The 14,318-nt window shown below is 34.0% G+C and overlaps 1 protein-coding gene across 1 annotated transcript in view; it reads right to left on the bottom strand.

Annotated features, from left to right (window-relative positions):
* The window catches only part of HOMER1 (homer scaffold protein 1), a 121,288-nt gene that overhangs the window by 41,549 nt on the left and 65,421 nt on the right, over positions 1–14,318 (bottom strand). Inside the window, exon 5 of the mRNA XM_004374467.2 lies at positions 12,104–12,243. Coding sequence (XP_004374524.1) covers positions 12,104–12,243 — 140 coding nt within the window. The remainder of the gene's footprint in view (positions 1–12,103; positions 12,244–14,318) is intronic.

Below are 14,318 nucleotides of genomic sequence, written 5' to 3'. Positions count from 1 at the left end.
GATAGGGAACCCAAGGTTGAGTAAGGACAGTGTTGATGTGTAGTGAGGTTGTTAACCATTGTCATAGGGCAACATGTGCACTGTTTAATGAGGAACTATTTTGTTCTGTAAACCTTCATCTAAAGTGAGAATAGCAGCACAACTGGAAGTGCGTAGTCAATGTCACTGAACTGTACATGTAGAAATTTCTGAAATGGTGTATCTTTGGCTATGTAGATTTTCACTAAAAATAAAGGTTGAGAAGGGAGAGGGTTGACATGTCGTGGGGTTGTTAACCAATGTCATAAAACAGTATGTGTACTACTGTTTAATGAGAAACTATTTGCTCTGTAAACCTTCACCTAAAGTACAATAAAAAAAAAAGTAAATAAATAAATAAAAATAATCATCAGCTGATAGTTCTGTAATAAAGAAAAACACATGGTGATTTTGTTCTAGAGTAATAATTACACTAGAAATCAGAGTTATTTGAAATAAACAGTTTTTAGTGTGTGCATTTTTATTCTATTTAATAAGAACATGCTTTATATTAATTGGAACAATGCTATAATTTAACCAGTGTAAATTGATAGATAAATATTTACATTCTCCCTTTTTTATTATTTTCTTTCAATTGAAAAAAATACTGAAAAAAAAAATCTATACTATACCCTTAGAAAATTAGATAAAGAAGTAAATATATCCCCCTTTCCCACCACACATAACAGCAGCTTCACATATTCTGGAGAGATACAAAGCTAAAAGATAGGATAGTTCACATTTTTAGATAGGAAAACTGAGGTCCAGTGATGTGATTTTAAGAAATAGTGAGTTTTACAATAAGAATTCTTCTCAGAACTAGATGTTGCCTGGCTACCACCAATGACCACCCTGACAGGGAACATAACAGAGAGTCCCTGATGGAACAGCAGAAAGTGGGGTGCAGAACTCAAATTCTAGTAAGAAGACCAGACTTAATGGTCTGACTGAGACTGGAGGTACCCCGGAAAGCATGGCCCCTGGACTGTATCATCTCAGAACTAAAACAATTTCCAAGGCCAACTCTTCAGACAGGGATTGGACTGGACTGTGGGACATAAAGTGATACTCATGAAGAGTGTGCCTCTTAGTCAAGTAGATACAAGAGACCAAAGGGCAGCTTCTGTCCAGATGTGAGATGGGAAGGCAGAGAGGGTTAGGAGCCAGTTGAATAGACATGGGGAATCAAGGGCGGAAAGGAGGAGTGTACTGTTGCAGAATGGGGTGAGCAATTAGGGTCCCATAACAATGTATGTATAAAATTTTGTATGGGAGACTAACTTGAAATGTAAACTTCATTTAATTACAACAAAAAACAAAGGAAAAAAAAAATTCTTCTCAGTCTAGTTCCTTTTCCCTTTAAAATAAATGATCTTTTAAGAAGTAAAGATAAGGAAAGCATATTACAATGTTTGGCAAAGCATAAACTCCTAAAGCCACTAAACTGTAGGGGTGTTAGGGACTGAAAATCACTAACCAATCAGAATACATATTAGTAGGAAAAACACTAAAAACTAGGACTAGAACTTCCTGAATCTGATAGCAAGCATCTACAGAAGACCACAGCCAACATCATACTTAATGGTGAAAGACTGAATGTCTTCCCCTTAAGATCAGGAACATGACAAAGATGTCAGCTCTTGCCACTTCTATTCAACATTATACTGGAGGTTCTAAAAAAAGAAAGGAAGGAAGGAAAGAAAGAAGGGAGAAAGACAGAAAAGCTATTTAGCCAGACTGGGAAGCAAGAAGTAAAACTATCCCTATTAGCAGATGACATGACTTTGTATACACAAAATCTTAAGGAATCCTCTAAAAGACTATTAAAACTAATAAATGAGTTCAGCAAGGTTGCAGATACAAGATCAATATATGAAAATCAATTATATTTTACACACTAGCAATGAACAATTTGAAAACGAAATTTTAAAAACTTCCATTTACAACAGAATCAAAAGGAATAAAGTACTTAGGAATAAATTTAACACAAGAAGTGCAAGTCTTATACTCTGAAAACTACAAAACACTGTTGAAAGAAATTAAAGAAAATGTAAATAAGTGGAAAAACATCCCATTTTCATGGATTGGAAGACTTAATATTGTTAAGATAGGCATATATCCCAATCTACAGATTCAGTGCAAACCCTATCAGAATCTGTTGGCTTCCTTGTAGAAACTGACAAGCTGATCCTAAAATTCATATGTAAATTCTAGGGTTCCAGAATAGCCAAAACATTCTTGAAAATGAAGAATAAAGTTGAAGAATTCACACTTTCTGATTTCAAAACTTGCTACAAAGCTATAGTTACCAAAACAGTGTGGTACTAGCATAAGGACAGGCAGATAGATCAGTGGGAACAGAATTGAGAATTCAGAAATAAACCCTCACAATTATGGTCAACTAATTTTTGACAAAATCAAGATAATCCAGTGGGGCAAGAATAGTCTTTTCAATAAATACTAACTGGGTAACTACATGTAAAAGAATAAAGTTAGGCCCTTATCTCACACCATATGCAAAAATTAATTTAAATGGATCAAATATCTAAATGTAAGAGCTAAAACTATAAAACTCTCAGAAGAAAATATAGGTGTAAATCTTTGTGACCTTGGGTTAGGCAATGGTTTCTTAGATGTGACACTAAAAACACCAGCAACAACAAAAATAGATAAATTAGATTTCATTAAAATTAAAAACTTTTGTGCTGCAAAGGACAGAAGAGGGAAAAGACAATCCACAGAATGGGAGAAATATTTGCAAATCATATATCTAATAAGATACTTGCATCCAGAATAAATAAAGAACTCATCAACAAAATGACAAACTGCCCAATTAAAAAATGGGCAAAGATTCTGAACAGACATTTCTCCAAAGAAGATATACAAATAACCAATGAGCACACACACACACACAAGCTCAACATCATTAGCCATCAGGTAAATGCAAATCAACACCACAGTAATTTGTCACTTCACACCTACCAGGATGGCTATAATCAGAAAGACAGATAATAAAGTGTTGATGATGATGTGGAGAAACTAGAACCATCATACACTGCTGGTGGGAACATAAAATGCTGCAACTGCTTTGGAAAACAATCTGTCAGTTCCTCAAAAGGTTAACCATACAGTTAACATATGACCCATCAATTCCACTGCTAGATATGTAACCAAGAGAAGTGAAACATATGTCCACACAAAAACTCATAATCAAATGTTCATAACAGCATTGTTCATAATAATGGCTGTATTTTCAAACAGTGGAAACAACCCAAATGTTGGGTTGATGAGTGGATAAATAAAATGTGGTATATACATACAATGAGATATTATTTGGCAATGAAAAGAAATGAAGAACTGATACATTCTAGAACATGGATAAATCTTGAAAACATTATGCTAAGTAAAAGAAGCCAGTCACAAAAGTTCCCATATTGTATCATTCCACTTATATGGAATGTCCATTAGAGGCAAATCTATATAGACAGAAAGTAGATTAGTGGTTACCTAGAGCTGGAGGACAGGAGAGTATGTTGTGAGAAAACAGAAGTGACTGTTAATGGGTAAAGGATTTTTTTGGGAAGTGATGAAAACGTTCTAAAATTGATTATGGTGATGGTTGTATAACTCTGAATATACTAAAAACACTGAATTGTACACCTTAAATAGGTGAATTGTATGGTATATAAATTATAATTCAATAAAGCTGTTATTGAAAATATTAACGAAAATATTAACAGCTAAGTGGATCCTGCTAGAAGAAAGACAATAAACAAATTATTCTTCATACTGGTAGCTTTGTTGGTCCTGCCCAGTATATGGTATCTTTCTGATGCTAATGATCAAATTGCACCAACTTATTTACCCCCTCCTGTCATCTCAGTAACAGTAAAAGCATATGCATTTACTTACTCAACAAATTTATTCTTTACCTATTATATATTTAAAATGACTAAAAACCTTATAGGATACCGAGAAATGCAAGTCAATGAGGCTTGGTCCAGAATCTGAGAATCTCATAGGGGAGTTTAGCAAGTGATAGTAAGCATGTGTTGCACAATGATTTTAAACAATCAGGATAATAAATATCTGATACAGAAGGAGAACTGGCTCATTCACAATGGACCCTAAAAATCAACGCCTCTGGCGACTTGTCTGCACTAACCTACCCACTAGCAAACAGTGACGCTGAATACTTCTTCTCTGGACTTGCTTCCACTTCTGTAAAATGAAGTGGTTTGACTATGTAATAGCTAAAGTTCCTTCTATCTCCGAAGTTCTATTAACTATTAGACTTCAATGTAGGGAAGAGTCATTAAAATTAACATTAAAATTTGTAAATGGAAAATTGCAAACTGAAAGAAAACAAATGTAAGTAAAATGTACATTTATTTCAATCATTTAATTGTATCTATATTTTACACATCATACAAGGAAGGTAATCCCTGGAGGATGACTACTTTCAATATACTTTAGTGAGTTAATTTGTCAGCTTATTTCCACATGAAATGTGAGTCTAATGTATATCCCCATGAAGCAAGAGTTGGCCCCAATTTTTACTTCTGACAAATATACACAGTACATTTTTCAATTTAAAAAACCCAACTCACTTCTTTGATTCAAATAATAAGTACTCATGCTGACTTTTTATAAGAGATGATATTTTTAAAAATGCATTTTGGTTATAGTTGGTTTTAAAAATAAATAATATAAATATTGGCTAACTCCACAGAAAATAAAATCATCGAACAACTCTGCAGTGCTTTTTAAATAAGGAGAAAAATTATTCTCAAGAAAAGGATTAAAAATTATTCTATTACGAAAATATACATTTTAGCATCTTTTACATTATTTAGGAACTTAAGAACATTGTTTATTAACACACTATCTTTAAAATTTTTTACAAACTAGGAAATTTTGAAAAAAAATTACACTAAGTCAGCTATACTTGAGCCTTAAATTTGACAAGACAGACATTTTCAAAGAATATAACCAATTTTATAATTTAGCTTCAGGATTTTATGAAATTGTGGAGTCTAGGTTTAATTTTAGCTGACTGAAGCGCTGTACCAAGGGCACTGAGAGCATGCACTTTATTTCTGAATGGGAAATTCTTTCATACATATGTTTAGTGAATTTCCATGTGCTAGGTACCAGGGATACAAACGGATAAAACAGTCCTTGTCCTCAGGGAAGACTGAGAAGTTAATGTTAACTCTATGTCAGTTTGGAGGCATTGGGGATTGGCAGATACAAACCCAGTCTGTGGGCATGAGAGAAAGCTTACTGGAGGGGGTGATGTGGAGTTTAAACAATACATAGGAATTGACCAGTTGGTGGCTGAGTTAGAGGCAGGGGTAGGAGTGGGAGGAAGTATAGAGTATGTATTTGTGCAAGTAGCCATTCCAAAGAGAAGGGAGAACATGAGCAAAGACTTGTAAATAAGCAATAGTGCGGTTAGTTAGTTGGACTATAAACAATTGGGTGTAACTGCTACAGAAGCAGTTGGTAATGAGGCTTGGGAGGCCTTATCTGATGACCATGGACTGCCTTGTACATACACCATGCTAAGAAGCTAGAACTTTATCTACAGGGAACAGGATGCCACTGAAGTATTTTAAGGAGGAAAGTGACATGGTCAGATTTTTGTGTCTGAGAAAATTAATAGCACATGTCAGAGTAATAATCACTAAAGAGGAAAATATCCAGGATCCCAAATTTGCAAATCATACCCTCTCAAATACCACCACCAAGACTTCACAAGGCTATAAAAACAATGGCTATTACTAGCTGGGAATCTGCTTAAAATCCCTACCCTGGGATAAACCATATGTAAGTCACAAAGATTCTTTTTGCCCTTCACCTGAAGGTCTAGACTAGAAGCTAGATGGGTAACCACTTAGCTCCCCATCCCTCTACTTGGCCTCATTTTTTTTTTTTTAATACCTTTACATGAGTCTTGCACACTCCACTAAAGACCTCACCACTCCCTACTGTCGCATCTACCACAAATTTCACATTCTTATGTAGCTTTCTTGACCTTTACCTACGCTCACATCTTGATCTTGGCCCTTAGTTGTCTGACGAGGGGAAAGATGGAAAGCCAAATCCAAAGGAAGAGTATTTTCCCCTTAAGTCCTGGAGCAGAACTGTCCATATCACATACCTCCCTTCCCCAACTGTATGACAGGCTGCGAAGAAAGAGGGACAAATGGAATTTTAAGAAGTCCACTACCTGGAAGAGATCATAATTAATCTAGGGTCAATCTGCTCCACGGTAAATGACCACACCTCTGACTCCAGCTAGTAATCTTGAAAACAAACCAAAACCCAAACCCATTGCCATCAAGTTGATTCTGACTTATAGTGACACTATAGGACAGAGCAGAACTGCCACCATAGGGTTTCCAAGGCTGTAAATCTTTACAGAAGCAGACTGTCACATCTTTCTCCCACAGAGTAGCTTGGTGGGTTCAAACTGCCAACCTTCAGTTACCAGTGCTTAACCACTGCGGCACTAGGGGTCTTAGAAGCTGACAATCACTAGGAATGGATAGGTGAACATTCCTTCTCCTGAATAACGATATTAAGGCAGAGGGGGGATTCTGAAATACAAGGGAGGGGGATGAGCTTCTCCTTATTGGAAGCAGATTAGTAATATCTCTGTTCCATTATGAAGAATGTGATTTTTCTTCTTGCGAATAACGTATTAAGTGATAATGCCTGACAAAATGCTTTAACAAGTTTTTAACATTTTCCTCAAAGACTTTTAGAAGGCTTTTTTAAGAGAATAAAGGTTGAAAGCTAATGGAAGGAAACAATTCTTGGTCACTAAACTATACCTTTTCGATTGTATCTTATTTTAAAATATATACATTGCTTCTCAGTTCCCAGAGAATACATAACTGTACATATTATCAAATTACAGTCTCACTTCTTAGAAAATACTTATCCATTCACAATTATGGTAAAGGAAATTTTGACCTCTCTAATTTGTTAAGATCGCTCACAAACTGACTTAGCTCCAAATTAATTTTTAAAAACCTAATCTATTCTTGAGGCTGTATGGTGGAAGAAGAATAATATTTAAGTCAATTAGGACTATGGCAATAAGAGGAATACTACAACTTAAATTTTTCATCTGCAATTATATCAAGTGAAATCAAGTCCAAGCTTTATGCAGTTTTATCAAAACAACAGTTATCTGCAGAAATTATTCCTACTTTAGTTCATAACTGTTATAAAGTTTGCTTCCTACCTATAGAAAAGGAAACAGATGCCACAGCTGTGAAGAGTATAGTACCCCAGAGCTCTTGATAACCATTGGCTTTTTTCCTGTTTGTATCATCTTCAAAGTAACTTTTAACAAGTAACGTACTTATATGGTATGCAATATTTCAAATGAAATTTAGGTTTTGAAATTTGATTAGAGATTTTTGTACAGTTTTAAAGTAGCAGATTTCTGAAAATTTGATAATGCATAAAGAAACTAATCTATTAAAGATAAATGAAATGAACTCACCCAGATTTTATAAATTTTGGTGAAACTATACTTACACTGATTTAAAGTAAAATCAATATACTAGAGAGTAAAGTTTCTGCATACATCCTTTAATAAATATTTGTTGGAGATACAGGAAATGGCAGAAAATTTTCCTTAACAGAACAGATGATACATGCAATACCCCCAAAACGCACAAACTCTAGCAGCACCATGAAGTACATTATCTAAACATTAGAAGAATCTAAGTATAATCAGTGCTTAAAAGAACTAATTTTCCATTAAGGTAATTAAACTCTTATTAAAATTTATCAGTACAAAAACAGCTTCACAAATTGCTAATATATGTATGTCTGTCATGAACTGTCAGAAACATGAAAACACCTTATTTACCAATATATTACTGTATATTTGATGATCATAAAATCACAACGAATAAAATAAAAAGTTTCAGTTTTCAGTATTACATTCCAATACAGCATTGGAATACTGCAAAATTAACTACTTCCAAAGAATTGTAGGCAGCTTTAAATCTTTAAAAAAAAATCCTAGTACTTTTTATTTGTATGAAATAACAAATAAATCCCAATATTCCATACAACCAATGCCAGGGAGCAAACAACTCCCTGTAATGACAGCCCAAATCTTCCCACTTGTATATGCTAGTTTATCAGTATATAGGCTACTCTATTTAGCATACTGCTAATCTAAGACTGTGAACTCAAAGGATTCCCTAACGAATTTAGTAGTCAAAGAGCATATATTTGCTCAGTCCTAAAAGGATATTATCATTTAGGTTTTAAAGTATTTCTTTTTTATAAAGGAATGGCAATTTAGATAAAATTTAGTATCACTTCCCCAAAGAAATTAATAAAAAATTTCATCATCAGGGTCTCACAATGTTACGCGTTCTTAAACCTTTAAAAGTACACTAAAAAGGCACTAACTTCATGAAAATTATTTAGTAAGAATGTTTTTGCATAGTTTATGACATGGAGATAACAGTATTATAGCACTTGAGCAGCCCGTACATTTTAAAAATTTAGTTCAGTAGTATAATTAAAAAATATAATCAGAAGAAGTAGTAAATGATTCAAGAAAACTTTATAATGCCACTGAATCAGGTAGAATATAAAAAGTTATACCAACTTAGTATGTAAGTTTTTAAAAAGCTGAAAGGCAATTTAAAAAATTTATGGATGATATTATATGTCTGGGATTTGCTTCAATACAAGGGAGGAGGAATTGGTGGTGGGTAGAGATGAAATGAGACTGGCCATTTTTTCAGAACTGTTGAAGGTGGGTAATAAATTCATGAGAGTTCATTATAGTATCCTCTCTCATATATATTAGAAAAAATGTAATAAAATGCCAAAAAGTAATTTAAGAAATCTTGCTAATCTCTCTAAAGCTAAGTAATAACTTTTTAAAAATAAATTACAAAGAGTAAAGAGCAAACTATAAACATATTACCAAAATTTTCAGGGCCTTCCTTCCTTGGTATATTAGCCAATTCACAAGATTCAAGTATAAAATGCAGATTTTAAGGAAAGCACAAATTGGTTTGCTAAGTAGGTATAACTACAGTCAACTCTTAATTAACCTGACTATCACTGCTCCTTATATCCCTTAAACTTTTTCCCCTCTTTTTTTAAGCACGTGGACATTCTGATTATTTTGCTTCCAATTTAGCAGCAACACCACCATGGGATCAACCAGAACAGAGAAAGATGGGCAAAAAAATTTTTTTTGCTGTTCATTCTTTCCTGTTAAAATACAAACTAAGGAAGGACATATAATAAATAGCTTAAATAAGACTTAACAACATAGATTTTAATTGTCTTCTTTGCCATAGAAGAAAGAATGGTATTAACCAGCTAAAGCACTTGCAAGTTTCAGATTTAAATAAAATTTATGTTAATATTCTTTCTGTCTCTAATTTGTGAAACAGTGGTCTTATGTCTACGCAGGTCTCCTAGGACAGGAACATCTGCTAGCTTTCTGACGCAACAACATGCTTGTGTTGGAGATTTGACTAAAATGCACTATGAATTCCCTGGCAGCACATACTTGGGTCAAAAAAGCTGACTGCAGTCCTAAAGTTACCTGGGATGGCTCACCGAACCTCTGGGATTTAGTCTCCTCCTGTGCCAAAGGCATGTCCTTCTAAACCTTGACATTTTACATTGTAGGTAATCCAGCACACACATAAATATGTTTATTACAGACACAGTTTCTACTCTTAATGTGAGTTTTACTCTGATGTTTTCTATTTGGTTTTATTATATTTCATTTTTTAGAATATCACTCGTAATCTATTAAGTTTATTTCAAACTACCCAGTTTGGGAAACCCTGGATTAAACCATCTCTGAGGGCCCTTCCGGCTCCGATAGTGTGGGATACTAACACAAGCAGCGGTAAAGTAGAGGGCCAGCGAAAAAGAGGAAGACCCTCAATGAGATGGATTGACACAGTGGCTGCAACAGTGGGCTCAAGCACAACAACAATTGTGAGGATGGTGCAGGACCAGCCAGTGCTTCGTTCTGTTGTACACAGGGTTGCTACAAGTCGAAAGTGACTCGACAGCACCTAACAATAACAAAAGCAGCAAAATATTCAATCTTCTACCTTAGGTGGAAATCTTGGTTTCACACCAATAATTAAATACTGATTAACATAAAATTAAAACAAGTTTAGAATCTGTCTTCTAAAATCTTATTGCTAAATATTTTTAAATATAAGAAAAACTAAGATTACGTAATGCCTTTAATATAATTAAAAGCTTGTAAGGGGAGACAAAAGTGTTAAGTTTTATATTCAGAACTCTGTCAAACATCTCCATTGCTAATCTACAGATTCCAGTAGTTAAAGAAGTAATATCTTCAAGTCAGAATAAATAACTGTACCTTCAAGTCAGAATAAATAACTCTTATTAGACCCCTAGGAACAGAGAAAATCAGTAGAGGAAGAGCAATACCAGGTAGTAACTCCACAACAATAAACATTCATAAAATTAAAGATACAGTAAGTAAACTGGAAATAGCTTTTATAAATTTTAAATATATAAGTTATTTGTAAATGCTACAGTTATCAACACAAATGACTCATTTAAGTATTAGCCAAAAAAATCAAATGTATCAATTATGTTCAGTGCAGTTAACTCTATTAAATGGATATGTTAACACAGGGAGGAGAACTTCCCTTAAGTCAACAAATAAAATCTTTCAAAAAATCACATAGCAATAAGACTGCTCTTTAATTGTAGCTGCATATTGAAAAGACCTTATGTTGAACAAACCAATATAAACAAAGTCTTCAGATTAGAGGAACTAAAAATTTTCATGTGTTTTGTCATCTTTATAGCACAAACAGATAACATGCTTATACTATAATAGTTAAAGCACGAAACCCATAACTCCAAAATATATGTACTGCTTCATGGAAAACTATTAGTATTTTTAACAACAAAATACAATAGCCTCACAGTTAAATAATCTTCTCCTATTAATTCTTTTAAAACACACACACACACACAAACACACACAAAGCTTCTTGACTGACTTATCCTTCTTCCTCAGTGTGACTAGGAGGTCTCTCAATTCTCCATTGTTACCCTCTATGCGGTCTAATAAATTTAATTGTATGCCCTGAATATTCAACAAATTCAACCAAAACAAAAATTCTCATTCATGAAAAAGAGTATCTTATTTCATAATTCTTCTTCATATGCTCAGGAATTTGATTTTTTTTTATTGGTTCCCAAAAAGAGATGCATAAAAAGAGAAGATTGTTTTCTTAATTTTAACTAAAACTACCTAGTCAGAAGTTTCCAAAAAGACAAAACAAAACAAAAAAAGACTTTAAGACAGACAACTGCTAGGGATTTATTTTACATTTGCAATACTGCTGTTTCATAAACCCCTTTATACCTAAAAATATTAATAATTAATTTTTTGGTTTGGAACACATTTAGGATAAATTCTATCTTTGTAAAGCATCAAATTCCTTTAAAATTCAGAAGCATGTGAAGATTTATCTCCTGTTAGCTGATGCTCCAAATTAAATTCAACATTAACATTGACAGGCTTATGCTAGAAGTTACCCAAAAACCTGTTTTCTTCTGTGAAATCATGTGGTAAGATCATCTCTAGTACAGCTTAATCTGAGAGTGGGAAGTCTATTTTAAAAAAACAAAAACAACTTATAGCTTTCAAGAATATATGTGAAAACAGAAATCAGATAAGGGCCTATGTTAAAAAATAGAAATGATTTACAAAAATACCCTGTTTAACTAAAAAAAGGTTTATACTGAAAACCAGCTCAGTGTTCCTTTTCTACATAGATAAAGAAATATTAATTCCAGTTCATGCAGGCAACTATAAATCATGAAGTATGAAATTTTTCTGTATTTCTTTTCCAAGGTTAATGGAAACAGTACTCCAAAAAAGGAAAAAAAAAAAAAGTTTGATCTGGAATTTTTGCTCAACGTTGTAACTTGCAAGATTTATCTGAAACCCTGAAACCAAATAAGTTTCCATATTTACACATTTTACTTAATCATGATGGTGGAATTGAATCTGTACCTATGTGAAAATGGCAATGCATTCTGAGTTGGTTCAGCCCTTGGCTCTGAGTTCTGAGTCACGTCAGGTGTTCTTTCGTCGTCTGTCCCATTGATACTTTCTGGTGTTAAAGGAGACTGAAGATCCCCTCCTGCTGATTCCTTTAGAAGAAGAGGGGAGGGGAGGAGGGGAGAAAAAATTATACGTCTGTTCAAGTATGCGATATCATCTTAAAGTTAAAACTGACTCTGATGTATGCTCATGAACTGTATTTCAATAGACATTTTAGTCAAAGGCTTAAAAAATAAGCTTTGAAAGAGAAACAATTTTTGAGGCAAAACAACTCATAATAACTAAAACATAACAATTTAGAAATGTAGTTTCAAAGAAGTGAAAAACTTGGGTTTATAGAAAGCAACTAGGTGGTCAGAATAAAAGATATTCTAAGAATTACTTCAGAAGAAAAAGAAGATGGCACAAACATGCAACAAAGAAGTGACTTTAGTTTGCAGGAAGAAGTAGACAACGGGAGGGGTGTGGGGGAAGGAGAAGAGAATGAGGAGGAAGAGGGACAAAGGGGAGACTGAAATGTGCAACAAGTTTTAATTTTCTTATCTACCCTGCTTTTCAATTCCTGCAGAGCTATTTAGAAAAGTACTAGAAAGGCCTCTGTAACATATAATACATAATGATGTTTATGCATTTCAGCTTTTCTTTTCATAATGGAATTATTTCTCTTCACAAAATTTCCTGTCGTCTTTCTACTTTCAATTAAGATCTGTATAGCAAGGTAGATTTAATTTATTCCTTTGAAAAGTAAGTTAAATTAAAACGAACCTCAAGCTGCCACTTATTCTTGTGATAGCCATTGTTAGATTATCCAGATTTGACATTAGAAATCAGAATGAAGGGTCATTTGATAAACCTGTTAACCAGGGCAGTCCTAGCACCAGATTGTTAAAGGGCAGCTTGGTGAACCACTTATGAGCACTGGGCACTAAAACTCCACAGTAAAAATACTAAGCTATGTTAGGGAAGAAAATGTAAATATGACTATCCAACTGAGGAGTCTATGTCAGGTGTGGTCATAATATAGTAACTTGAAAGAACACAAGACTTTCTTGAATAAAAACAAGATGAATTATGTGTAATAATGGAAAATGCTTACAATTAGAAAAAATATGAGAATATAAGAGGGCAACTGGTGGCACAGTGGTTAAGAGCTTGGTTGCTACCCAAAAGGTTGGTAGTTCAAATCCACCAGCCGCTCCTTGGAAACCCTATGGGGGCAGTTCTACTCTGTCCTGTAGGGTCACTATTTGTCGGAATTGACTCGACAGCAATGGGGTTTAGTTTGGTTCTTTTTTCTGTTGTTGCTAGTTGCTGTCAAGTTGATCCCCAACTTACAGTGACCTGTGCAAAACAGAACGAGGACCTTTTTGAGTCATAGGGTTTTTTTGGGCTAATTTTCAGGAACAGATCACCAAGCCTTTCTTCCTAGTCTGTTTCAGTCTGGAAGCTCTGCTGAAACCTGTTCAGCTTTCAAAGCAACATGCAAACCTCCAATGACAGACAGGTGGTAGCTGCACTTGAGGTGCACTGGCTGGGAATTGAACCTGGGCCTCTGGCGTGGAAGGTGAGAATTCCGCCACTTAACTATCACTGCCCTCATAAGGAGCTATCTAGGTTATGATAATTTATATACTTTACATAAAAAATAAAAAAAGTGCTAAAAAGAAACATGGAAATATTAATGTGGTGGAATTAACTTTCTTTTGGGGGTTTTATATTGCTGTATATATTTTATTTCACATTTAAATATTCTAACAAAATAATAAAATACTGCTATAAATTATACAAGCTATCAAAGATCAAAAGGCTTCTTTTTTTTCAGTTCACCATATCTCTTAACTTTATTACTGTTTTTCTATATAAAAAGTTTAAACTTTTATTTGGTGAGATTGATCTTTTTTCATTATAGTTTATAGTTTGTTTGGTTTTTTTAAGCAAAAAGAAAAAGTTTTATTCGGCATATATTCGAAAAGGCAAAAGTGGGAAATGGACAGCCTTGCTGCCAGAGCCATGTCTGCTCGAGTTCAAGAAAATATCACAGAACAGACAAAAGTGGGAAAACGGACAAGCACGCTGCTAGAGCCTTGTCTAAGTCCAAAGAATATTACAGAATAGGCAAGAATGGGAAGATGCACAAGTGTGCTGCCATAGCCATGTCTGTCCA

This window comes from Trichechus manatus, unplaced genomic scaffold, assembly GCF_000243295.1.
Source record: "Trichechus manatus latirostris isolate Lorelei unplaced genomic scaffold, TriManLat1.0 scaffold00029, whole genome shotgun sequence".
In the NCBI taxonomy this organism is placed as follows: domain Eukaryota; kingdom Metazoa; phylum Chordata; class Mammalia; order Sirenia; family Trichechidae; genus Trichechus; species Trichechus manatus.
The sequence above is the reverse complement of the archived record's forward strand: the minus strand, read 5'-3'. Positions and strand labels throughout refer to the sequence as shown.